General features: G+C 37.1%; 1 protein-coding gene across 1 annotated transcript in view; it reads right to left on the minus strand.

Moving 5' to 3' along the window:
* Positions 1-26046, minus strand: part of LOC150094956 (MAGUK scaffold protein dlg1-like) — a 256608-nt gene that overhangs the window by 95045 nt on the left and 135517 nt on the right. The window contains exon 3 of the mRNA XM_090411159.1: positions 20708-20844. Coding sequence (XP_090267285.1) covers positions 20708-20844 — 137 coding nt within the window. The remainder of the gene's footprint in view (positions 1-20707; positions 20845-26046) is intronic.

Consider the following 26046-nt stretch of genomic DNA (forward strand, 5'->3'; position numbering starts at 1 on the left):
CCATAGAATTTATTTTCCTACTCCATCCCTGCAACTGCTGTGGAACAGTCTTCCCCCTGTTGTGTTTTCCAAGGAATACAAAGTCTTTTAAATCAAATGTAAACAAGTTCCTCCTTTCTCAACCCACTACCTATATACGGTACTAATGTACTATAGGTTGATCAACCACCCCTCTTGTATTGGCTCAACATTAAAAATCGGGTGTGGCTGTGTCGGAGCACGGCCGGAGTGGTTTTATGTGAATACGTCACGCTAGCGGATTATATATGTAAATAAATGAAAGCAAGTTTAATAATCGATTATAATTTTATTTATCATAGGTCTATGGTAAGAGAAGTAAGATACAAAAGGTAGACAAGATACATCCAAGTTTCTGGCGAAAGGTCAAATCAAACACGTGTTACCTAGCGTGGTCGCAACCTAAGTGAGATTAAACTCGCGTTCCATAAAGTCCTGCAGTGATCGGTTTTGTGACACATCGACATTGAAGTCACCGATGATGATGATGGGCATATGCAGGTCTGGCTCGATACTGGGGATTATTTTCTTTATGCTTTTCGAGTATTGCAGCAGGGATCGATAGATACAACATTCTATCGCTGATGATGAAGCGTTCGGATGAATATACACAGCTCCAAGGACTAATTTAGATACACCGTTGATCATTACGTCGTCCAGGCATATATCTCCCACTGATGTTCTTCGACTATATAAGCTTACGACTGACATCAATGGTAACGGTATTGAAAATCGGTGAAGCTGTTGAGGTTCCTGTATATGACGACTCTACACGCGATGCGTTTGGACGATGACGACGAATTTGACGGTTGATGGCGTCACCTTTCTATGGCTGTATTCTTGCATGCTTTTTAAGTTCGAAACCAGATACATTCACAGGTGTGGCATCATCCATCCAGGTTTCGCTGATGACCAGGTAGTCAGATATGCTCATAATGGACTCCGTTTCAATATCTTCGGCGTGCTCCAAACTGTGCGTTGATTGCCGAGACAAGTAAGACTACCCGCCGTGAGTTTTCGCCGTTGTCATGTTCATCAGCTACGTTTAATATCTGGACCTCCTCTGTGAGCGCAGCAGTCGACGATCGTCGATCACTGAAACTGTCAACTCGCTTAACCAGCGTCGGCAAATGGTGTTTCTTCATTCTCTCGTATTCTTCGCGTATCTCCCTGACAGTGGGTGCTGAATTTCCGTAACGTGATATTTATAATAGTCTCTCTCGTTAGTCAAATACAGCCCGTCGATAGAAGTAACTCTGCTCAGTCCACCAGTTGATTTTGTTGCGACTTGTACTGAAAGACGGCTCGATCGAAAGTGCCTCCTTGCGATTTGTGAATCGTTAATAGCACAAGCGGGCTCGCTTGTGCAAAAAAAAGAAAATAATAATAATAATGGAGATACAGAATGAAGAGAGGAAAAAATAGGAAACAATTTTCTAAGAGAAGAGAACCCCACTTTTATCGACAACAGTTTGATCTTGTCCAATTGCTTCAAACCAAGGTTAGAATTGTGGGGATTGGATGTCAGTGATTTGAATCCATTCGAATTGGGGATGTATCTTTGGATGGTGGCATGGAATGCTGTTTCAATATTGCTGTTTAATTTTTTTAAAATATTTTTTTATCGAAAATTTCTTGGGTTTTCTTTTCAGGAATAAAGATAAGGGGAAAGAAAAGAATTACGGGTACCTGAAATAGTCTGATTCTCGGGAGTTTAGATCGAAGACACGAACCGATAAACAAGTTTCGAAACCTAGCTGATATATAAACAACTGAGTCGCACCGGAGGGATAGCATTTGTGCAAAGAAGCATGGATCTTAAAAATTCGCCCCTCTTTTTTTTTTCCTCGTTCGCAGTTAAAACTAGTAAGTATTTAAGGACTTACTGTTCGTAATATAGGGGAACTTTTTCTTCAGTGTCTAGCATTTTATGGGATGGATGGCTCGTAAACTGGTTGTTTGGTTGATGGTTTATGAGAGGTGGGGGCGGGGGAGGTACAGACATAGATAACAGTCTGTATTTCGGATGATAGCGAATTCGTAGGTACTTAGAAACTAAGACGGCTTTTTTTATTTATTTTTTTTTTTTTTTTTATGGAATAGGACGTGAATTTAATGGAGAAGATGTGAATCAAAATCAAAGCGGAGGTAATTTTCAAGATTTGTTGGTTTGTGTTATATTTTGGTAGGAGTTATTATTCCTCCTGATCTGCAAGCCTTTACATTACACATGGTTGCGAAACGGAACAATGAATAATGACTTATTAGAAACGCTTTATGCATGTGGCTAGCGTAGCATAGCTGACTGAATTTGAATAAAATCTGGTATTTAAGAATTAACTAAAAATTTGGTTATCCATCTCGAATGCAATTTAAATTTGACCACTTTCACTCCAAAGATTAGTCAAACTAATCCAAAATGTACATTCCAAACGATATTAAATAAAATGAACCTCTATTACTTAGGTCAAAAGTAAATTTGAATTCAAATATTGTCATAATGACATTACTATACACAGTCCAGTCGAAATATTATGACCACATCCGTGATTTTATATCCACCAGGTAGCATTCGTTTCACGGTGAAAACCAGCATACATGATGCTAGGGAAGTGTCATGTACTATTCATTGGAAGTTGTTGATCGACATGGAAAAAGACGTGATGTGACTGAATTCGAAAAGGCATGATTGTAGGGTATCGGTTGAATTGTGGCAGCATCGAAGAAAATGTCAATATTGTAAGCTGTTAGAGTGCTATAGTGTGTTTCAAAAGTAGAAGGATGCTAGGAAGAATAGCAGTCGCTGTGCCAATGGTAGTATCCATCAATGCTCGAGGTGAACACAAGTTGTTCTGCCTTGCGCAAGTCAGTAAACGAAAAACCGTCTCCTTGTTAAACTTAAAGTTTAACAAGGAGACAAATGATGGTTTCCCAGGCCAAATCTAAATATCCTCTTCTGTATGGGCCTCTGACGTAAGCTCCAGTCAGGTACCATGCTTACATGTACTTAATGAAGTCGGTCTACAGCTTGCATCATCTGAGATGATGTCATTACACCACTGAAGACTGGGGGGAAAAAAAATGGACTTTTCGAATGCATCTTGCTTCTAGTTGTGTCGTATGAACGGTAGGTGGAGGACGGAACTGAATCACCCTGATGTCATAGTCCAGCAGAAACAAGCATGAGGCTGCGATAGGGAACGTTTCCCTGGAAATGTATGGAGCTTTTGATACCCGTAGACCACCATCAATGCTACAACGCATATAGCTATTATGGCTGATCAAGTTCACCCCTTCATAAGTAACTGTTTTACCAGATGGCATAGGTATGTTCATGCAGGATATGCGCCATGCAATGTTGCCATTATCTTTCAGTTGTTTTTAACACGACAACGACTTTCCAATTTGTATCCTACAGAACAACTCTAGGATTACGTGGATCGAGATATCAGTTGTTTGAATCCCCCCCCCCCCCCACAAAATACTCCTGAAGATCTATGGATTGTTTTACTGGCCGAAACAACTAAGGCTATAAAGTCTGTGTATTTTGCCTGTAAACTGCGTTTATACTAATGGTTTGCGGAATGAAAACCTTACCAACCACAAATGAGACCGGCTTGCTCACCTTCAGCTGAAAAGCTCTTACAAAGGTTCTTCGCATCATGGACGAAAATACATCACCGATACCAAATGAGGCTAGTAGACCTATACAAAGCAATGGTGACGACGTAGTACATCAAACGCGTGATGACTAGAATGAGCAATTATAGTAACGATTAATGTTATCAAAAGGATGATAGGCTAGAAAACGTACAGCGAGTTTTCCCTGTACAGGTTTATGAACAATACGTGCAAGATTGAAATTAGTTAAAATTACTTAGGGTGAGGCAACTAATACGAATATATGATGTGTGTTAACTGAATATAAACGAAATGACTTAACAAGGGATACGATAACCGAGCTTATATTTTTATATAGTATACCAAGTAAGTATATTAATTTATATTTTTATAATTTATATATAATTCATAATTTTATATTCTATGCCTTCAAAACCGTGAATTATTATGACTTAATCATACCTAAAACTCAAATTATTACTTGCTTTCAATGCAATGAATACAATAAGCCTTGATATTATTTTCCATTCTGTAAGAGGATACTGAATTGTAAAGTATTACTGTTCGTGCTATTTTTGAATAGCAGAGTGAATTATCTCCCGTATTTTTAAAAAATGCTGATGACGTTACAGGCTATCATTTGCTATAACTGACTCGGCACCAGGCTACACTTATACAACTTTGAATTACAACTTTAAAAAATGAAATACAAAATATCTCTGCATATAATGCACACCCCTCCAAATTTAATTACGTTTTGATCTATTTTCTGGTTATCTTCTATAATATGATACTTTTATTGCATCAGCATAAGAAAATGTATCGTGAGAGTTTTCCCATAAATAAATACATTTAAATTTTTCACATTATGGGATAAAGCGAATAATGTTCAAAAAAAGAATTTTATTGCAAGGGTTACTACTGTGTGATGTGTATATTTGTCGGTAATTCGATGCTTTCATAAGATCAATCGAAAAGTAATGTCTTGACTGGGGACGAACCTGCGTGAACACAAAATACTACTGCGAACTAAAGTGAATTACACTGCGCTGCTTGCAAGATCATTTAATATTACTGAGTTCACTACTCACAAGACGGTATTTTAATACAGTCTTTCTTCTTCAACATTCTTCGTGATATACACTGTGTCATGCAGTCCCGCATGATGTTTCTGCATAATATCTCAGCATTACTTAACGAGCAACTAATTAGAACTTGTCAAATTTCATGGACGAATTTTTTTATATATAATGAACATATCTTAATATGTTGATGACAGTCAATTCAAAACTTGAGCTCCGCGAATACTGTTTGGATAATTATATAATCATTTTGAAACTCAGCAGAACGAAAATGCTACGTTGTTATGCATAACTCATCTGGCTCATTAACTTAAATTTTGAGGACACATCCTTGAGAACCTCCACGGAGTTACGACCTACAATATGAGAAATTCTGCTTTCAAGAAAGGGGCATGCAAAGGCAAACTTCCTGTTTCCTGAAAGTGTACTCGTCTTTTCTCAAAATTGGGTTGTGTACACAGAGTATCCGAATTATTACATAATTACCAGATGTTCCATCCACGGTTGATTTATGCAGACATATACTAAAATGGAACGTGTGTGTGAACTGTATATACAAGTTTATTTATGGTTTAAAAACCAAGGAGCTGTCTATTTCTGAAGTGTGGATTTTTTTTTTTTTTTTTTTTTTTTTTTTTTTAATGGCTATTCTCTAATGAATAAAACTAGTTCCTTGGGTAGCCAATGGTGTAAAGAAATAATAAGAAATAGCGTAACATCCAAATTACTAACCTATACACTTTCATGTATATATTTCCTGACAAAAAAACTGCAAAGACCCATATTAGTGACGCTTGCACTATTTAGAAACTTTAAATAGTGGAAACGTGTGTCTATAAACCTAAAGTGGTGCTTGACAAAATGCTATCAATGTGATACTGGCTCAATGAAATTGCTACCTGTCAGCTAGAACAATGCTAAAGCTGATTTATCTAGCGAATTTAACCACCTCGTGCATTAGGTGGTCATCTGGACCAATAATGCCATGCCGTTTATTGAAACAGACTCCAAGATATCTGAAACAGGACATAGGAGGAGGTGCCAGAAATGTATCGATTATCTGAACAAATGTTCCAGATAACTAGTAGTTGTTCACTGATTAAAATTCCTTACTGTTTTTTTTTTATGTGAATTCCATCTACAAAAGGCTGTAAACCTACGGTACATTTAATACTGTGGGTAGGATAAAGCTGAATAACCCGAGATCCCTACTCTAGAAACTAAACACGATAATTGGAAGCTAATTCAAGCCTCCGACGTGCAAGATGGTCTCACCATCTACAAGCAATCTGCTAGAACACTAAACAATGAATTACATGAAGTAGTTTTCTTTAGAGGTGATTCAAGAATCGTCACAGGTAATGTGCCCATACATGGCATCAATTTACTACAACTTTTTCTTTGACCTCTCGTTTGGAGAATGATATATTTTTTTAATGCCTACTCGCTCCTCCATGCCTTTACATCAATATAATATAAAAGCCTGAAACAGTGCTTGCTTTTTTGAAATATTTTTTTTCTGGAATGACAAAGTCTGTATTATTTCAAACAATGCCACTATCCAAAAAACTAAGCAACACACACACACACACACACACACACACACACACACACACACACACACACACACACACACACACACACACACGAATAATTTGTTTTAGTTAAAAACATAACCAAAATGCGAGCTTACCAGCTATGTAACATGATTAAACTACATTCGGTCAGCCTACGATAACATACCAACATGATTAGTATATAATGGAATTTACTTGAGCCAGCAACTGATTCGGAACTACTGCTCCAGTTCTTAATATCGATATTTGAATAGCACGGTATTAATGTCACTGGGGAGGAAGATAGCAATCTTCTCCTGCAACTACTTATGCCAGCAGATAGGAGGAAAGCTAATAATTAGATACTTAAGAGGAAAAAGAACAATTCCTGAACAGCGATTATAAATAGTGTGAATAAGGATGCCTATGACAACTCAACTGTCCAGGGTTAGCAAGAGCTGCATGGTTTGTTTAGGCAGAGGTTCCACAATAAGTTAGTCTACAGACAGTGTGTAACATCGAAACAGGATTCAGTTACCAGGAATATATCAGTTTCCAGAGCAATCTACCTTAAGGATGTATCCTCTAAATATAAAAATCGTGACAAAATCTAAGCCAGAAATTGTTAAGAACGTAAAAGAGAAATCAACTGATGTACTGGATCATTAAGAAATGTGTTTAATTTCAGCACAAGACCACCACTATCCCTGAATTTAAGGTTATTACATCAATAAATCATCCCAAATATATATTTGCGATGTACAGCCATATGAGTTTAGACCATTCAAATAATGCTCTCAAGCTGTGAGACTTAGTCGTATAAAAATTGGACATGTTTATTTATAACATCCTGATCACTTTTACACCTACCATACTATATCACACATTTGCAGGCTTGGATGACCGAATGAATCAAGCTTCCATTATACAACGCATCAGCATGATTGTTTGAATGCCTATTTTTTTTTTTTACTATACTGTATATATCGTATATATATATTTTAATATTTATTCGTGTATATGCGCGTACCCGTGTGTCCGTCCTAATCATTTTACTTTACTTTTTTAATATATATCACTTAGCACGCTTAGTCATGTTCTGCAGAAGACGACATTAAGTTCAATTTGTTGCATCTAATAAAGGGTAACAAAATTCAGAAATGAAAGTTCCAGAGCCACAAGATTCTACACGAAAAATTGAGTTAAAAACTGTTACAGCAATATTTCTCTCGCACACACTGTATCGAGAACTCTTTATCGGAATTTCACTTAATTTTCAAGAAAGATACTATCCTTGTTTGTGCGAAAGCCTTGTTCTATCCCATGTTGATATTTTAGATCACCAAATTACTTCATCTGAGTATCGAAGATCGCCATTTCCAATCAACTCGAGATTAGTTGCAGTTCTGGAGGAGCATATTTCTAAAGCAGCTGAGAAACAACGGGCAACTAAAGATCGAATCAGCGAAGATGGGAGAGAAATTTCTCTAAGAATAATCACGTTTCATTTTCAAATTACCTAGCAATCCATTAACTATAAAATGCATGCAAATTACACAAACGGCAATTACATTCGCATCGCCACTGTAATCAAACTACAATAAGTTATCAAAATTCAAGCACAACGTTGTAGTAATTAGCAAATAATCGTGCCAGTTAGTCAGACACTTCTATTCAAAACATATGTCATGCAGATTAACAAGCTTTTTTTTATGATTCGTAAATACTCTTAACGGTTTTATTAAAATAGCAAGCAGTTGCCATTTTTTTAAATTAAATTTGCAAATAATTATCGCTGAGCTCAGAATATGAATCCGAGTTGAAATACATGTTTAAGCTGATGATAAACTTTTATACCTTATCTAGAACCTCTCAAGGAATTAAAAGATTCATTTGCTAACTAAATTAATTTTATATAGCTAAAAGGAGATTTTTAAGGGATAAATATTCCAGAACACTGCTTCGTTACCATTTACTTACCACTGTGTGTGGGGGGGGGGGGGGGTCACTATCTGAATAGTGTTTTTGATTAAGATTTTAATGGAAAAGTTTGACTACTTTTTAACAAGCTGGAACATCGGGTATAATTAATCGACTTGGATAAATAAGATTTCAGAACATCAGGGCTGATTATTACCCCATTATACGAAATGATCATTTAAATATCATAAATATAAAAATGTATCCCGTAAAAACACTGCAGTTCTTAAAAACTGTCAAAGATGCATGATGATAGTGTAATAAAAAAATTGAGATGTCTATCAAAATTAGTTCGCCGTGTCACGAGTAGAGATTGACATATCATTACATTTAAAATATTACAATGCTATAAAATATAGCAGTGATTCAATCCTGATACAAAAGATGTATCAACTACGTAGGATTGGGTTGTTTGAAATTATGAGGTCACTGTATTATATCTGTTAATGAGAATGTTCTTCTAGCTGGTTTGCCTGTTTTGTGGCTGAGAAACCCATTTCTGAAGTGGGGAAAAAACCAACTCGGTATAAGAATGACTAATTCATCTTCAGTTGAAATTTCCTCATCAAGGTTCTTCCTGACTTACGCGAGATCCGAATGTAGGTCTTTCCAACCAAACGGCATTTGATTGTCCTTATCGTCCACTAGGTAAAATGTATATAAAACAGAATACATGATCAAGTAAACTAACGCTAATCTCAGCATATATGATTCAGCAATAGCAATGACAAAACTGTCATTTCGTACATTTTAACTATTTTTATACTGTACATTAATGCAAGTCCAGATTGTAGGTTTGACTGCATTGAATTCCACCAATTACTACAAAATACTGAAATAATATATTAAATGAGAAAAACAGAACATATTTTCATAATAGAGCATGATTACTGAATTCAACTACTCTAATCTGGCACTCAGAAACTATACCAAGAAATTCTGGAGGGGAAAAACGGTACCAAAAATGTATACACTCAATTGCCCAGCAAATCAAAGACATCTTCATGTTAAACGAAACCAGGAACGTGCAATTCATTAATCGCATGTTACCAACTATAAATAAGTAGGAGTTGCTTCAGATAGACAGTATACTTGCGTTCCGTGCGTGATAATGGACAACGATCATGATCCAGTGCTTTCAACAGGAAATGATATAAGAACGAAAGGGACCAGTATCTCGGAAACTGTTAATTTCCTACGGTAGGAAAGTGAAACAACGCCTCGGGTATATAACAGAAAATGGTATGAAACAGAAAACATCAAGTCAATGACACATAGTTGGAAACAAATAATCGATCCGAAAGGTGGTGAAAAGCGTCAAGATTGTAGATGTGTTGAAATGACCGCATGCCATAACCTGTGAATGTTTCACATTCAAAATAGAAGATATGTCAGTAAATAAAACAAAGCTTGAAGTCTAATCTTCAATTTCGTGCGTTATTTTTCAACACCCTCCTTCTCTCCTTTCAGTATATTTTCTTCACAGTCTAACAAGTTTTTCAAAGCAGTCGTAGTAAAACTACGGACTATTTTTAGAATTTTCTCACGTCGGTTTTGATCCTTTTCAGATTCAGTTTAAAAAATAACCAGAAGTCCGATGGACCAAAGTGCAGGATATAGAAAGGATACTCCACAACTTCAAAACCAATTTCTTCGACAGCCATGGAAGTGAACGCGATTGAATATTGGTTGAATTTACTGCCGGAGCATCTCAGGCTATGAGGCGCCAGTATATTATGTATCAATTGCAGGTGTTCTAATGGAAAGTTGATCTGTTTCGCGAGTTGAAAAACCCGAGTATCTGGGAGAAATAATCCTCCACTTCCGTATGAGACCGACTAATTCACCTTCAGCTGAAAAGTCCTGATAAAGGTTCTTCACACGTCCTAGAGCTCTTGAGGGACAGTATTTGCAAACGCAAATGGGCTGTTCCTATGCACGTACCCGATTAATTCATCATTCCAACGTTCTTGTTTTCACACAGCTGTACGAATTTATTGTCGTCCCTTCTACCACACCCTCCTAATGATGACTCTGCTGTCTCAAAAGACAATTGACAGCACTTGCCGGTGGTATTTTAATGATGATTAAAACACCGCCGGAAAGTGCCCGTGTTCATTTCACTAGTCAACTTAAGCAGAACTCAATGTGCACAGTTTCTTGAAGTCAAATTCTATAATTATTTGGTTAACTCGTACTAATAATCAATGACAGCGTTAATTATATCCTACTTATTCACCGATTTTCTCTGACTGCTCACCTTTCTACATATGGAAATCAAGTAGCGGTTTCTAGCAGTCTACTTCATGATTGGTCATTGTGTGAATTAGCATGGTAATAACGTGAATTCTTCTGGCTGATTTACCTGTTTGGCAGGATAAAAACAGTTTCCGGGAGCGAAGCTCTGTATGATACCGACTAACTCACCTTCAGCTGAAAAGTCTTTATTAAAGACTGTTTGCATTCAGCAACGGGGATTCGAATCCAGGTCTTTCTAATTGAAGGGCATAGCTCAGACAACCACTAAAGGAATCACAAATACATAACAGAAACGAGCTGTGTTTAGGGGACTAGTGAAAGAATGCATGGCGTAATGAATCTAGAATCATGCTATTTCAATACGGACGAAAGGTCAAGGATGTGGCAGCAACAATACTAAGTCACAAACCCGTCGTGCTGGGCATAATGTAAGGCAGGGGAATGATGGTCATGGGCATAATTTCCTGGTACCTCTTAGATCAATTAATACCAGAACAGCAACAGCTAAGTGGTATGGTCTACATGAACATCGCTGTCCACAACACATCATTTCATGATGATTAACTAATCCAGCTTTAATGTCGTAATATCGCATGCTCCAGAAGGAGCATACCAATATTACCACATTGGTGGTAATATTGGTATGCTGTGTGTTATCCAGTAATGGTTAGAGGAACATAGCAAGCATCCTCCCCCGCTCATCATTGAATCTCAATCCCATTTGGCATCTTTGGTATGTGGTGGAATGAAACATTTCTGGAGCACCATCACATACACCAGTATACGTGATGGTGCTGCAGAAATTCGCATGTCCGAGGGGGAATACTTGTACCATATTTCTGGAGCCCTGCGGAGTTGAATCCTGTGATATCACAACTACTCAGAAGAATAACGTTGATCCAACATGCTATGAGACATATCTCTAATAAACTACACAACAGATGAACACGAACCCTACATTTAATTCCCGTTGCCCATTTAATTTTATTATTATTAGCTGCTGCAACAACAAATGTTTAAATACAAATACATTTAATACATTGGGGGGATGACAAATTTATGAATTGAGAACTTTATCTCCGCTGATTTAAAGAGAGGTCAATCATTATTAATAAATCCGGTGTATTTTCTTATATCATAAAAGTTTAAATTTTTACTTATGAAAGAAAATGTTCATTCAATAAATTATCTGATTTCATACTAGGATTCCTTCTATGAGAAATCAAAATTGGAGCAAAACTCGTCACATGGATAACTTTCAATATAGCATACAAAATCAGAACCAGGAATATGCCAGGAAGAAAACCACTTCATATTACATATAACACGAAGCAATATGTCATCATCTCCGACACGATTCAGTGTGCTTATCAATAAGACCTTTAATTATTAAAACTTCTCTCCACATGAACACGTGAAATCCAGTCAACCCTTCGGTTTTTCCATTTCGAAAGCTAGCGCCCACCTCCCAAGGACCTCTATGCAATAATTAAATTCGCAGGCACAAAAATTCCTCGCAAAAATCTACCAGTCAGTAGATTTTTGCGAGGAGTAGTACACAATTCCTGTACATCTGCAAAATGTTACTATCTTCGAAATATGCTTCAATTTTTAAGTGGATTAAAAAGAAACGATTTACGTAACCCTACTTTTGCAGAGGATTTCTATACAGCCAATCCATTTTTCACTTCAAGCTTTTATCTTCCCCGTATTCGTACAATTTCTTTCTGTTCTTAATTTTTTTTTTCTCGATAAGAAAGTCTTTTTTTTTTTTTTTTTTTTTTTTTTTTTTGATGCGCCTGAATTTAAAGTTTGATGTTTGTTGTCTGGATAGGAAACGTATGCGGATTTTTTGTCTTAATACTCAAAAAGGAAGTTAATGATCGAGGAGAATACAATAAACTAAATAAGCAAGTGCAGAATGATGAATGGCAATGGGAGGTAGGAGAAGATTAATTAAGTTACACTAATCAAATTTTTAACTCTAGCATCCATTCACCAGCTTAAGATTAATTACGTACTGGGAGAGTACTATTTTTTGTTATTTTTATTCCCCTTTAGCAGCTCATGATATTTACCATGTTAAACTATATCTTTATTTGGTGTGCAGCTTTTACATTTTACAAAAAAAAAAAAAAAGCGGGGGGGAGGCTTTCACCATGATGAAATGGATGGAGAGATTATCTGGTGAGTTGATGATTTTGCAAGCACGTTTGTCAATGCCAAGTAACATATCCAATTTTCAATTTTGCAAACGGAAGTTTAAGAGATATTACTGGTTTTCCATCGATGGATTTTTTTTAGTGTACTCGGATGATAGTCGATCAAGAGGAAATACAGTGAGTTAAACCAACGAGCGCAAAATGATAAATGGAAACGTGCGGGAAGGACAAGGATTAATTAGGCTAGTCAAACTTGAATCTTTCTTTTTCACATCTGACAACTGTTCGTGCATACTCCACCTAATGTGGACATCAAACACATGGTAACAATGCCATCGGAATTAACAACAGTAGCCTCTGTTACATAAATGGAGAGTAGTATTTCATCACACGTCGGAATACGCACCTAGGAGCATAACTAAAGTGTTTCCACTTCAGATTTTTCATTTTCTGAATATCTTATGAGACCCTTCACAGTATATTTCGGCTTATCTCCATATTAAACAGTGGCATAATGACTACGTTAGCACTGATAAGACTATACACAAGGATACAAAACTTTAAGAAACAAACATTACATTATACGATAAATAATTTAGTGACGTGGAGGAATTTATTTTATTCTTTTTTCATATAACTTAAATAATCTTTGGTATAATGGTCTATTTTTTTTATGCAACTGCCTAGACCTCCCAAAATTTTAATCCACTTTTCTGAAACTTAGTTAAAAAATATACTGGCAGACTAAATTATAAAACAATTTAATAATATGGAATTAAAATGTAGCTTAATTTTCTGTGTACTTTTTTAATGGCGAACCTTCTTAATCTTACATAATTAAAATATTTAAAAAATCGTATAACTATAATGAAGACAAGCGAATCATACTACTAGTACATTCCAAAATGTGCCTTTTTAATTAAAATTTTGGTTTACGTGTTTTTATCTAGACGTAGGAAAGTTTTTTTTTTCCCTATTGATAACAACAAAACAATGCTCAGCATCTAAATGAACTAAAACACGCCTTTATCATCACAAAGGGGAAAAAAAAATGTAAGCATTATTTTTATTGCGAGTTGTAGGGTAAATAAAGCATACATAAGAAGTTAAGCTTAATTAAATGCAAGTCGAGAAGCAGGGCGGAAACTTGCAGAACATCATTACGTAAACATTTGTTAAATTTCAAAGCAGGGTTCTTGAGAAACTTGCTCTAAAATTGTGCACGTGTGAAATAAAATCAGCTAAAATGAAAAACATTACACAGCATACATTAATTCGCTGACAGCAGCATTCAATTAAAAAAAAAAATCTCCTTCCATGAGACTTTCCGATATTCTTTTTCTGGAAAGAACAGTGAGGTAACCTTGCAAATATCTGAGTGCATAGGAAGAAAGGAGTCCGCCATGAGATCACTACCTATACTAGTAAAAAAAAAAAAAAAGTAAGAATAACAGTACTCACACAGGTAGGAAAACAGCATAAACAACTCGCAATGAATCTAGGGGGCGTGGCGATGGTAGTATACTGGTGTAGCTTCCTCTGTCGACATCGAATTCGGTTTGGTACAGCATATACATAACTCGACAGTCGACGACGAGAATGACGAACTATAGACACCCAGTCAATCATAGCTACACGTGGTCGACAACGACCAGATTTTACCACGTGCCTGAAGACATCTAACAGGACTCACTCAGGTCCCCCCCCCCTTTCCGCCATCGATCATGAGCTGCCACGTCGCGCGAGCGGCAGTTGACTCGAACACTGCTGCACACGCCGGTACACAAACACACAACACCAAAAACTAATGTCGACTACAGAGAAACCCTACGCACTCCAAAAATTCTCTCTCCTTTCTTTCATCCCTCTTTTTTACCCCTACCCAAGCGACGACAGCGCAAGATGCAGACTCCTCTATACCCTAGACAAGTGCCAAGACTTTAGAAAGGTGGAGGCAATTTAACAAGGGTAGCAGAGAGAGAGAAAAGCGGATGAAGGTCGAAAATCTGACGTCAAATTACGCTTTGACGATATTAATAAAATTCATTGTGGCTTCTTCAACAACCACGTGATCCGCACGTACAAGCCTAGATACAGATGGGAACTAGATCGTCATTTTCGTAAACACTGGAGAGACTGCTTCCCCGTATTTGCGCACCAAAGCACTGACGGTTACTGCGAATTGAAAGCGGCAGTCATCGTTTGCAGCTCTAGACGAAAATAGCGCTCGAAACATGGTCTCTACAGTTCTTCCGGGTAGTAATGGAAAGGCGAGGGAATTATGTCTCTCGGCACACTCCTCTTCGTGCAAATGATGCGGGATCTCTCATGTGTAAATTACTTCCCCCACCCCACCAGCGAGAGAAATGATCTCAGTAAATAGCAAGTGACCACGTAACTAATGTTTCATAAGTAACGACATTTTTCCCCTCCTAGGTATCTCATGGTGACTTATGGGGGATGAGTGGGGGGGGGTGCAAATACATGCCATTTTTGTATCTTGAAAAGCCTCCGACATATCGAATCATCATACAATGGAAATAAGTGTGGATATCTAGTGTAAAATCCATACACAAATCCATGGATATTAGGAGTGGGAGAGGGCAAAAATAAGCAGTGTAACTCCGATGTAAAATAGTGAGGTGCAACTTTTTGAGTTGGATGCAACTTGGACTGATCCAAATAGCTGGGTAACCAAGTTTTTTATGCTTGGCCACAATCGCATGACTAAATGTTACTGTTGAAAAACGCTACTTCAAATGACAATGATTACAAGATTTGAAAGTGCTGTGCCAAGAACAGCTGCTGCTTTACTTGTGTTAGAAAAAAAACGCATACTTTCCTTAGATAAAGAAACCGTATTATCTTCGAAATGCTTACAATCCTATTACTCTTCGTTAAAAGAAAAATATCCAGTTCCTTCAAGAAGGCAGCTGATCTTCTACCTCAACACTAACTCGCAAAAGTGACCTATTAGAGTTCAACAAAATTACTCTGAAAGAAAGAAATACAAGACTTAAGCAGTATCAGATCGCTTATGGCTACGCATCCCAAGTTTCTCGACCATTTTAAAGCAGCGAAATATCTTTCGTGCGTACGAGTAACACGGAATTCCACCACTGAGTAAAACAAGCATGTTTAATGGGAGAAAACTGGCGGAGTCTAGGGAATGAACGACAACTGAAACAGTAGCTTGATCAACAGTTCGGATAGTATTCCATTCTTCTTTAACTAACCTGTAGTAAAATACTCATGAGATTACTTTTGTTGCCTTTCCAGCAAGGTCTCGTGTACCGGAGAGTTGTCACATACAGTTACATTAGTTGGATAATTGCCATATGACATCACGTCAGCTTTCTCTCGCTTAAAAAAAACATTTCATGACAACACAGATAAAAGGCATACTCAGATACACATGTAATTATTTGTACAGTTCATCAATTAGAATTTTTTTTCGACTAGAAAACAAACTGAACGATGCAAGCAAAAAGATACACATTACTCAATTCATTCTTTTCTTAGCCGCTTCAGCACAAATACTAAGTACTGCAATTTTTCTTATTTTTATGAGAAACTGCAAAAAAAAAAAAAAAAAAAGGATTACTTAGATATTCATAATGAATTATCTTCTTAGGAAATGTGAAAAAAAAAAATATGGGGGGGAGCGATATATATTCCTATGAACATTATCTGTTTCCGGATTATTATTCAACTGTTTTGAAATAATATACGAATTCTTTTACGGTTTAAGCATGGCCTTTTCCGTTACTTTCGTTAAGTTGAATGCCACAAAATTATGCCGATAACTTAGAAATGATTAATCATTTACGTTAATAAGAGATTGAATACAAGATCGAATTTTACTGAATAAAATTCTTCAAGTATGTTATATGACACTATTTCAAACTATTTTTTTTTTTCGAATAAGTCCCTATTTTCATTCATTTAAGAAAACACGAAATACTAGTTCTTTGCGAAACCAAGATATATATCCAATTTTCATCACGTTTAAAAATGGAACAATTTACTTCAAAATTACTAAAACACTTCTATACTGCTTACAGTCCTATTTGCATTTTTATCATTCACTTTTCGACCCACAAAACACCGAATTTACACATAAGCTGTGCTTCACTTGAATTAAATAAATTGTTTTTGCTTGGCTGCATGGCTTGATTATAAAATTTAAAAGGAAATAAAAAAAAAAAATGACGCCAATCCAACCAAATTTTCTATATTTTTAAAATAATCCAAAACGTTTTGATGGGCATTTAAGTAAGAAGCAAATGGAACATCCAATAGCATGCCTATCTTTAGAGGAGTAGTTCATGTAATCTGCCACAGCATTCCGTTTTCAAACTTTCTAATCAACTGTCCAAGCATATATGAAGCTTGGAGATAAATGGTAAGAGTAACTCTGTGCCCTAATTAAAATGTTCTGATACTGAATTTTGTTTTTTCTGTGATTAAATAAAATCTTCATACAATTTTAGAATGCTTTCCACTGGGTAGGCAGAAGCAAACTGTACATCGTATATTCAATTTCAGAATATTCAAAACTTTTCCACAATTCGAAATGTGTCAAATATATCAATCCTAGGTTCCAATTTAAAGAAAAACACCCTCGTCATTCTTCGTTCGTCAAGGTCAAAGGTCGCCACTCACTGTGCACAACAATATACTTTTCGAAGGATTAGGCTTGATTAATCTCTGTTAGCAATGGCGGAGAGTCAGAAGCGTAGGCTAGTAAACAATTGCGCAAACAAATATTTCAGAACAACATGAAGCCCGAAATAATTTCCAACATCATCTCGAAAACCAAGTATCATATTTCCTGAGGTAGGAGAGAGTGAAACCTGATCATTTCATCAAGTAGAAGAGGATTAATATAGTTTATGGGTCTTGAAAAGGATGAATCGTTTAGTGATTTATGTATGCTGAGCACTACTTTCTCTAGCATATGCGTAAAAGACTAAACTAATATTGTACTCTTTCATATATTCGAAAATTGTTAAAATATTTTATTATTTATGTAACGAAGTTAATCACCAGGTATTATGGAAACATTTAGCATTTTCGCAATAGAAGAATTTTACACTTCATGAAAAATAAAAGCGATGTGAACATCGCCAAGTCGTGTCAGTCAGTACTCTTTTCAGTACATCGTCTTTTTTTCCCTTTCTTTTTCGTGTGATTAATTTTGCGTTATTAATCTCTAATCAAGGCAAAAGGCCTGTGGCTCATGGATTTAATCTATCTACACCGCAACCACCACCACCAAACGATCTTAATACAAACGTTTCATCCGATTCCGAATGTGATAATATAAACGAGTAAAGTGAGCGTGAAGTACGGACGACACAAATCGAATTAAATAATATGGTGACCTAAGGACTTAATTTTCTTGAACAAGAAATCTTCTTCTATGCGTTATTCCCGCTTCCTATGCAGGGTCAGCGTGTTACTTAGATGTGACTTCTTGGTAGTACTACTCCCAACCGACCCGTCGCTTGGTCTGCCGCTGGGGGGGGGGGGGGGGATATATTTTGGACTGTAGAGGCGTATGTTCACGGGGCCGGTTTGCCTGTTTGCGGGATGAAAAACGCCAGATAAACTGGCGGAAAAAACCCTACTGACCGCGCCCAAGACCGGCTAACTTGGCTATGCCTGAGGAAGATCCTCAAATTCCTCACGTCTACAACGGGAATCGAACCTGGGACACTCCTTCCCCAGGCATATGGTTGCGAAGCGCAAAGCCACTAGGCTAACCGCGCGGTTTCTTGAACAAGAAAAAAAAAAAAAACCATACGCTTCGGGAGAAGATTTGCTAGTATACTGCTGCGATATTTCTCGACTTGTACTAGTTCAGTGTGGACTCAAACCAGTGGAGATTGTTCATCGACGTATCTAACAGAAGATAGAAAGGGGTGGTCCCCCTACAAGAGACTTGCGAAAATATTTTAATTGTTCTTTTAAACTGAAATATAAAGAAAACGTGATATTAATTTATAGAGATCTGAAAGCTCTCCGTGTGCTCCTGGGACAACAGTAATTAACCTCCGTAACTCAGTCGGTAACAACTCCGTTTCTGACTGAAAAGATGAATTCGAATACGGTCTACGGCGCAAAGAATGCCTTAAATCGGCTTTTCGAATGGTCGTAAGTTAGATTTCGTATGCAGGTAATAACAGCTGTTCCTCCTGCAAAACAACCAAACGGTTGGAGAATACACGCAATTAACAGACTTACTAGTATCACCTACTTCCACCATAATCTCACGTAAATCAACTAAGGTAGTAATTCGACTTCACGAAATGCCATGTGTTTTTTGTGAATGCGATAGCAGAATTCATAATTAACACTGGGTTAAAAATGCCAAGGAGGTTCAAAAATGTACTCTCCATAAATGATCTCTTATGGGCGCTTTATATAATATTAAACCTAATAAAGCAATTTCTTGAAACATTCATTGCCAAGTATTTCTGTTACAAATTTTTTGAGGTGCCAAAAAATAATGTGTGTGTGGGGGGGGGGGGGAGTAAGCAAAGAGTTGGGTTTAAAATTTCAGCAGGATATACGAGAGATAGAAAGGAGGTACCAGGGAAGTTGAAACATCATTATGGCAGATTAAATGCTGGTGCTTTAAAAAAAGAGTGCTGGTACAGATTCCCGATTTTTTACAATCAATATTAAGTGGAAACATTTTCGCATAAACGAAAACTATATGACTTCCTTAATCAAAATATTTGGTGTTAATCTTGGAAACAGGGCAATACTTTCAAAGAATCGCATCTAGGTTAGGATGCAAAAGGGCTGTAGTATATAAAAATAGACTTCGTAAATAAAATTCCCACTGTCTTGCCATTGTGACTTGTTCACTGTAATGGAAACTGTGAAAACTGTGTCGTTTTAATAAAAGTGGAAGAGTAGAATCAAACCGAGTTAGGTCTACTGATTACTCTTGGTAGCAAGACTGGTTTTTTAAGGATTTCCACTAATTATCTCCAGGTCTAGGCAATTACCTTGCAACAACCTAACAGTGACCGACTAAGAACATGCAAAGAGGTACTCTGAGGAGCTTGTAATTGCACAATAATGTCCTTTCTATGTAAAAATTCGCATCTGTAATTAACACTCCCTATTCTCACCTGTGGGAAGGATTCCTGCTACTGAAATGATTGAACAGTTCCAGAATCCAAAATTAATTCTTACGGAAAACTGTAGTTAGCCGAGTTTCCTATAACCAAGGGGGAAAAAAAATTATTTTGATCAAATGTAAGCTAATGGGCTTTTGTTTAAAGTAAAGACGAACGATCATCTGAGGTGGATTTCTGAAAATAGATGAACAAAGTTTCAAACACGTATTAAATGTACAAATATTAATCATTAAATTAAAACATAAATTTCACAAAATGAAGAAACAATGTTTTCCTGTCGTTCAATTTGCGAAAAATACTAAGGCGAGTCCCCCCCCCCCCCCAAAAAAAATGAATATAATTTTTGAAATCGTTCATTTTTTGGAGACGTGTCGATTACGTTATAGTTCCCGATGTTGGGAAACAGCTGTAACTTGTCCATTTATTGGCTTTCGTGGTTAAATCAAATTTTAAAAATTCTAACTCAAAGCACGGAATTTTAAAACTGCTGAAAATAACGGCATTAGATTTAACTGTCTTCAACCAGCAAACACAAAATAACGGAAACTGATAACCATGACCGAATGACTACTTTGAGTGATGTAACATATATAAATGCACATAGACAGCGAGCTCGAGTTGTTTCCATTTTTGGAATTTATAGAAAATTCTACCCATAAATAATCGCTTCACAAACCGAAGTTCCTAACATTCTATCCGATATCTTTATAAAGTTTACTAATTACGATATCAATGATTTTTTTTTTAATATGCACATACGGTAGCCGACTACGACGCAAATCGATCATTCACCTTTTTTTTCCCCCATCACTTAAAACATTTCGCTGAATTCAATTTCAAACTTACAAAAATGGAGATCTGTTTCAACTTACCTCATTATTGGAGTGCGCAAGACCAGCTAAAGGAGGGCTGCTCTCCCACTTGCATGCTATCTGGAGTGTCTCTGCTGTTTTTTGTTGGATGCTTTTACTATCGTCAAGCAATGTAATTTCATAGAATTCTTGAATATCTGTAAAATAAATAATTTATAAGAACGTTTCAAAAGTAGGTATGAATTTTTTTTTTTTTTAGCAATCAGTAACAATTTCTTTAATTAAAACAATCCTTATTGGATCGATTTTACTTGAGATGATCATAAAAGGTACTATTTCACAATTCGCAAGAGCCTGAAGAAAAGCATACGGGCCTACTCCGACTTTTATAGCTTAGCAAACAGATCAAAGAATTTGCATTTTTATTGAACACAAAATATCAGTAGGAGTCATGCTCGGGACTATTTAAATGGAAGTATGCATTTAGGTGAGTGGATGTTTCTTTAGTATATATATTCTGTTTTGATTGAAAGTAGAAAAAAAAAAAAGGTATAAATAAAGGCAAACAGACTCTTCTTTCTCAGATGAACTTTTAAAAAACAACATTCTGATTTATTATCGTGGCATGCTCCATGAATAAAAACTACCATAAGACACTAAACCGACATAAAATACCAAGTTTCCTAATAATTGTTCACAAAACTAAAATGCGCAATTCTGTGGATGAACATCATAAAAATAATATAGTCTAATAGAAAAATAATTGTGAAAAACGACATTGAGATATTAAAGAATATCGCATATATGAAGAACATAACTCAGACAATATTTACATAATACATAAGAGGTCAACAAAACTTAAAAACGAGAGATGTGTTTCAAGGTAATGGACGCTTTTCGGCAGTACAAGTTTCCACGACAACTGACAAATTCTATACTGTGCTTTCGGAAATCTAAATTTCGAAACAGTTTCTTAGAAATCTTGACATAGAAAGAATACACAGAAGATAACTTATCGATTTTCCAAAAAGTATTCTTGAAATAACCTCAGTCGGATTGTTGTCATCTCTTGTTTTCCGAAATAAATTACGAATGCGTATTCTTGAAATAGAAAAAAAAAAAAAAAAACTTATTGTGCATATTCGAAATGTTTATTATAGCGTTAATTTCAAACGGAGTGAGAGAGAGAGAGAACGAGCAACTTAGTGGGCACCCTATTTAGATAAACCTCGATCATCAACGAAATCCACTGCTTCATCAAAATTGTCATGCGTTTGTTCAGGTTATGAAATCGGGTAGGCAGGCAGGCAGGCAGGCAGGCAGGCAGGCAGGGGGAGGGAGAGAGAGAGAGAGAGAGAGAGAGGAGTACTTGCGCGTGTGCTTACGATCGAAGGAATTAAGGCCACGAGGCCGCGTCTTATGTCTCTAAAATGCGTCTTTGCTCTGGTTTGCCTGTTCTGCGAGATGAAAAACAAATATCGCCAGTGTCCGAGAGGGAAACTCTCTCTCACCTCCATATGACGCATGCGCAAACCAGCGCAATGGAGCCAAAAGCTAAGTGACTACACACCGCAGTATGACAGTCAGCGGAAGATGTACCGGTAATATTTTTAATATGAATCTTATCCTCGAAGAGTTGTAAAACTAGATACCAATTATTACCGTCAATGGACCAAAGGTTAGGAAATATCGAAATTCTACTATAACAGCTTTTCAAGTTAATACAGGCCTCCAATGAGCAGAATAGTGGTATCCTATCAGGTGATGAAATTCATTTACTACCTCCTGCATTTCTGGGGTGTTCACACGCAGTACTGTTTACAGTGCATCGAGAATGAGCCAACAGCAATGCTTTAGCCAGAGATATCGTTGATGTGACAAGTCAATGATGGGTTTCTGAAAGCGGTAGTTTAACAGATGGACCATAATCAAAACAAAAGTGAAATGCAATAATGGTTTGCAAAGGAGCACACAGGACGTCACCGAGTTAAAAAAAAAAAAAAAAAAAAAAAAAAAAAAAAAACTATTTATACACTTGGTGCAAAGACTGGAAAATGAATAAAGATCCCTTGGTCCAATGAATACCAGTTGTTCGTCAAGTTCTGCGTAACGCGGGTATATCATAAATCAGTGAGCCTATTGCTAGATAATACACTCCGCATGCAGTTAGTGGAGAGAAGTTCTTTCTTCGAATGAGAAATTTCTTTCTTTCTCTGAGTTCTTTCTTGGAATGAGAAGGGTATGAAATGGTTTTTTTTTTTTGGAAAATATTAGATCCCTGATATCTATGGATCAGCATCTGAACTACAGCTTACATGAATACTATACACATACATTCAAAATTTTTGATGCCTCGTTAATTTTCCAAGCCACAACTTCGGGATGCCATTAGTTAAAATACAAAGCTACACAGATTATTACAGTAGTAAATCAAGCACCAATCGATCACTTTTTTATTATGAATAACTTACTTCCATCCTCACAAGAAAATATGCGTTTTGTAAAATGCAAATTTAGATTCGTTTCGTCTTTCAATAGATATTTCATTCGTAAAGGATCCGCCGATCCTTTACGAATGAAAAGGCTTGGATTTACCTTGCCTTTTCATTACGCTTGGATCCGCCGACAGTTCGTCGGCATGAAACGTTTAGATCGTAGTTTTCGATCTTAGAGTTTCGCATACTGGCTGAAAAACAATAAGGGATTTTTATCCCCTTTACTTATCAACCTCGCCAGAAAAAATAGCCGTTTGGCTTTTCATCTAAGATATTTCATTCCTCCGTTCTAGTTGGACAAATTTCATTCATATTTGTGATCTTTATTAAAATTTGCCAAGCCATCCTCCCATTGTTTTTTTTCAATCGGACCATTTCAGTACCAAATTATGGCTAAACAATTACGGGTGGAGAATACATGTTATAAATGAAAATACCGTACAGAAATGTATCTTGTGTCTTGGATTCTTCTCCTCTTCAAATTGCTGCAGAAGTTCAAAGTAAATCATCTCCTGCCATACCAGAACCAATGTACCACGTGCCTCCTGTGTGCTTTACCAGAAAGACAATCTGAAGAATATTGATAAGATACCGAAAAATGTTCAATATTATGTAAAATGTGATCTGAAACTAATAGGTATCTCGTATTGTCTCTACACTCGTTTATGCTCAGATGACATCTATTCCACAGCATGGAAATAAGCCTAATTTCAGCCCATTCGAAATGTCTGCCACCAAATTCTCAATTCAATTCTTAGTCCCAGTCATTTCTAAAATAGGAGAGAATGCCATCAACAGGAAACTTCGTCACTTATGGAGGCCCATCAGTAAGGATTCCACAGTTCGAGATCCACAGAAGAGCTATCTCACTCACCTCTGGATGCGTAATAAGGAAAGAATTCGTGAAGTATGTGCTGTTGCTCTTGACCTTTTTAAAACATGCGATCGGATCCGGAATCGAGGCCTACTCGGCAAACTGCCATCCTTTGATATACCTATCACCACATGTAACCGAAGAATCAATTTTCTCTCTGGCTTGACTTCTCTTCACACTTCACCGAATTACATCACCGTATTTTCTCACTTTCTCCTAACACATATGGTGTAAAATTTCGATGTTGCTAAAATAAATTATCTAAAAACATCGACCTTTTATAGTAGGAATTCACCTGAATTTTCTTGTACAAATGTATATTTTATAGTTCTCTATGTAAAGCCATCTGTATAAAGAGCAAAATAAGCCCAAAGGGAATTAACTCGCTCATTGTTTAAGAAGGGATATAGAAGTATTGAAACCAAGAGCATCGCTCGAAATTCGGCATGTCTTTTGAAGATTGTTTACAAGACCCGTCGCAGGTGACCTTCAAGGTCAATATTGAAAGGGCGCAGCGCGAATCAAAAAGAACGGCCTGTAGGCAAGATTAAGGTAGTAAAGGGAGGGAGTAAGATTGTCAGCGAATTTTCGAGAAACATAATACAGGATTCTCCAAACTACTAGCAAGCCTCGCACGTGGACGCTACAAGTCCCAAAAACTTAATCAAAGGTGCAGAGACTCTGGTGTATAAAAGGGTTGGCTCGAAGATGAGAGGGGGCCTGTACTCAGATGCTGACAAAGCAGAAGCCATAGCAAAAAACCTAGAAAAACAATGCAGCCCTGTACACGAGAACCTAAACATCAGCCACATTTACAAGATCCATCGTAAGGTCAGACTTACAATAAATCATCCAGACAGCAATCCAAGCCCTATCACGCCTACTTCACCCACAGAAATAACCAGCATCATCCACCACCTGAAGAACAAAAAAGCCCCAGGACCCGATGGCATCACAAACAAAGTCATCAAGGCACTACCACACAAAGCCATAGTACATCTGGTAAACATCATCAACTCCATCCTAAAATTTCAGCACTTTCCCCAGTCATGGAAAATAGCCGACATCATCCCAATACACAAGCCAGGCAAAGACCCACACCTACCAGAAAATTATCGCCCCATCAGCCTGCTATCCAATCTAGGCAAAATAGCAGAGAAGATTATCCTCATCAGACTCCAAGACCATGTCAACAAATTAAACATTATTCAACAAGAACAATTTGGCTTCCGTCAAAACCATAGCACCACCCAACAGATCCACAGGCTGGTAGAACACATTACCACAGGATTCAATTGGAATCAGCACACTGGAGCCGTCTTCCTAGACATCTCAAAGGCCTTCGACAAGATCTGGCACCAGGGTCTGCTTTACAAACTTATCATCTCAAACATCCCACTGAACATGATATGCCTCATCAAGTCATACCTCACAAACAGAAAGATGCAAGTTAAAATAAGTGATACAGTCTCAACTCAACGACAAATCCTTGCCGGAGTTCCTCAGGGATCACTGCTGGCCCCGATTCTGTTCAACATCTACATGGCAGATATCCCTCAAAATCCTCTCACATCCACCATTGCTCTCTACGCAGATCCCGCCAACCTCACCTCGTAACCAAAAAACTACAAGACACCATCCAAAATCTAGAAAAATGGTTTTTAGACTGGCGACTACAAGTAAACCCCCAGAAAAGTACAAGTATACTCTTCACAAGAAGGCGAGCAACCCCCAAAGGAGACGTCACCCTGTTCAACGCAAACATTCCCTGGAAAACAGAAACTAAATATCTTGGAATACTCCTCGACAAAAGATTATGCTTCAACAGCCACATCAAGAGCACATGCACCAAAACATCAAAAGTCATTGCCCAGCTGTACCCCTTGATCAATAGACACAGCAAACTAAACACAAGAAACAAAATTCTACTCTACAAGACAGTGATCCGGCCCACAATTACATATGCCTCCCCAGCCTGGAGCCATACCTCCAAGACAAACATCCTCAAACTACAAAGACTACAAAACAAG

Source organism: Typopeltis vanoorti, chromosome 21 (assembly GCF_054136105.1).
Source record: "Typopeltis vanoorti isolate ZY-2024b chromosome 21, IOZ_Tvanoo_1.0, whole genome shotgun sequence".
Classification (NCBI taxonomy): Eukaryota; Metazoa; Arthropoda; class Arachnida; order Uropygi; family Thelyphonidae; genus Typopeltis; species Typopeltis vanoorti.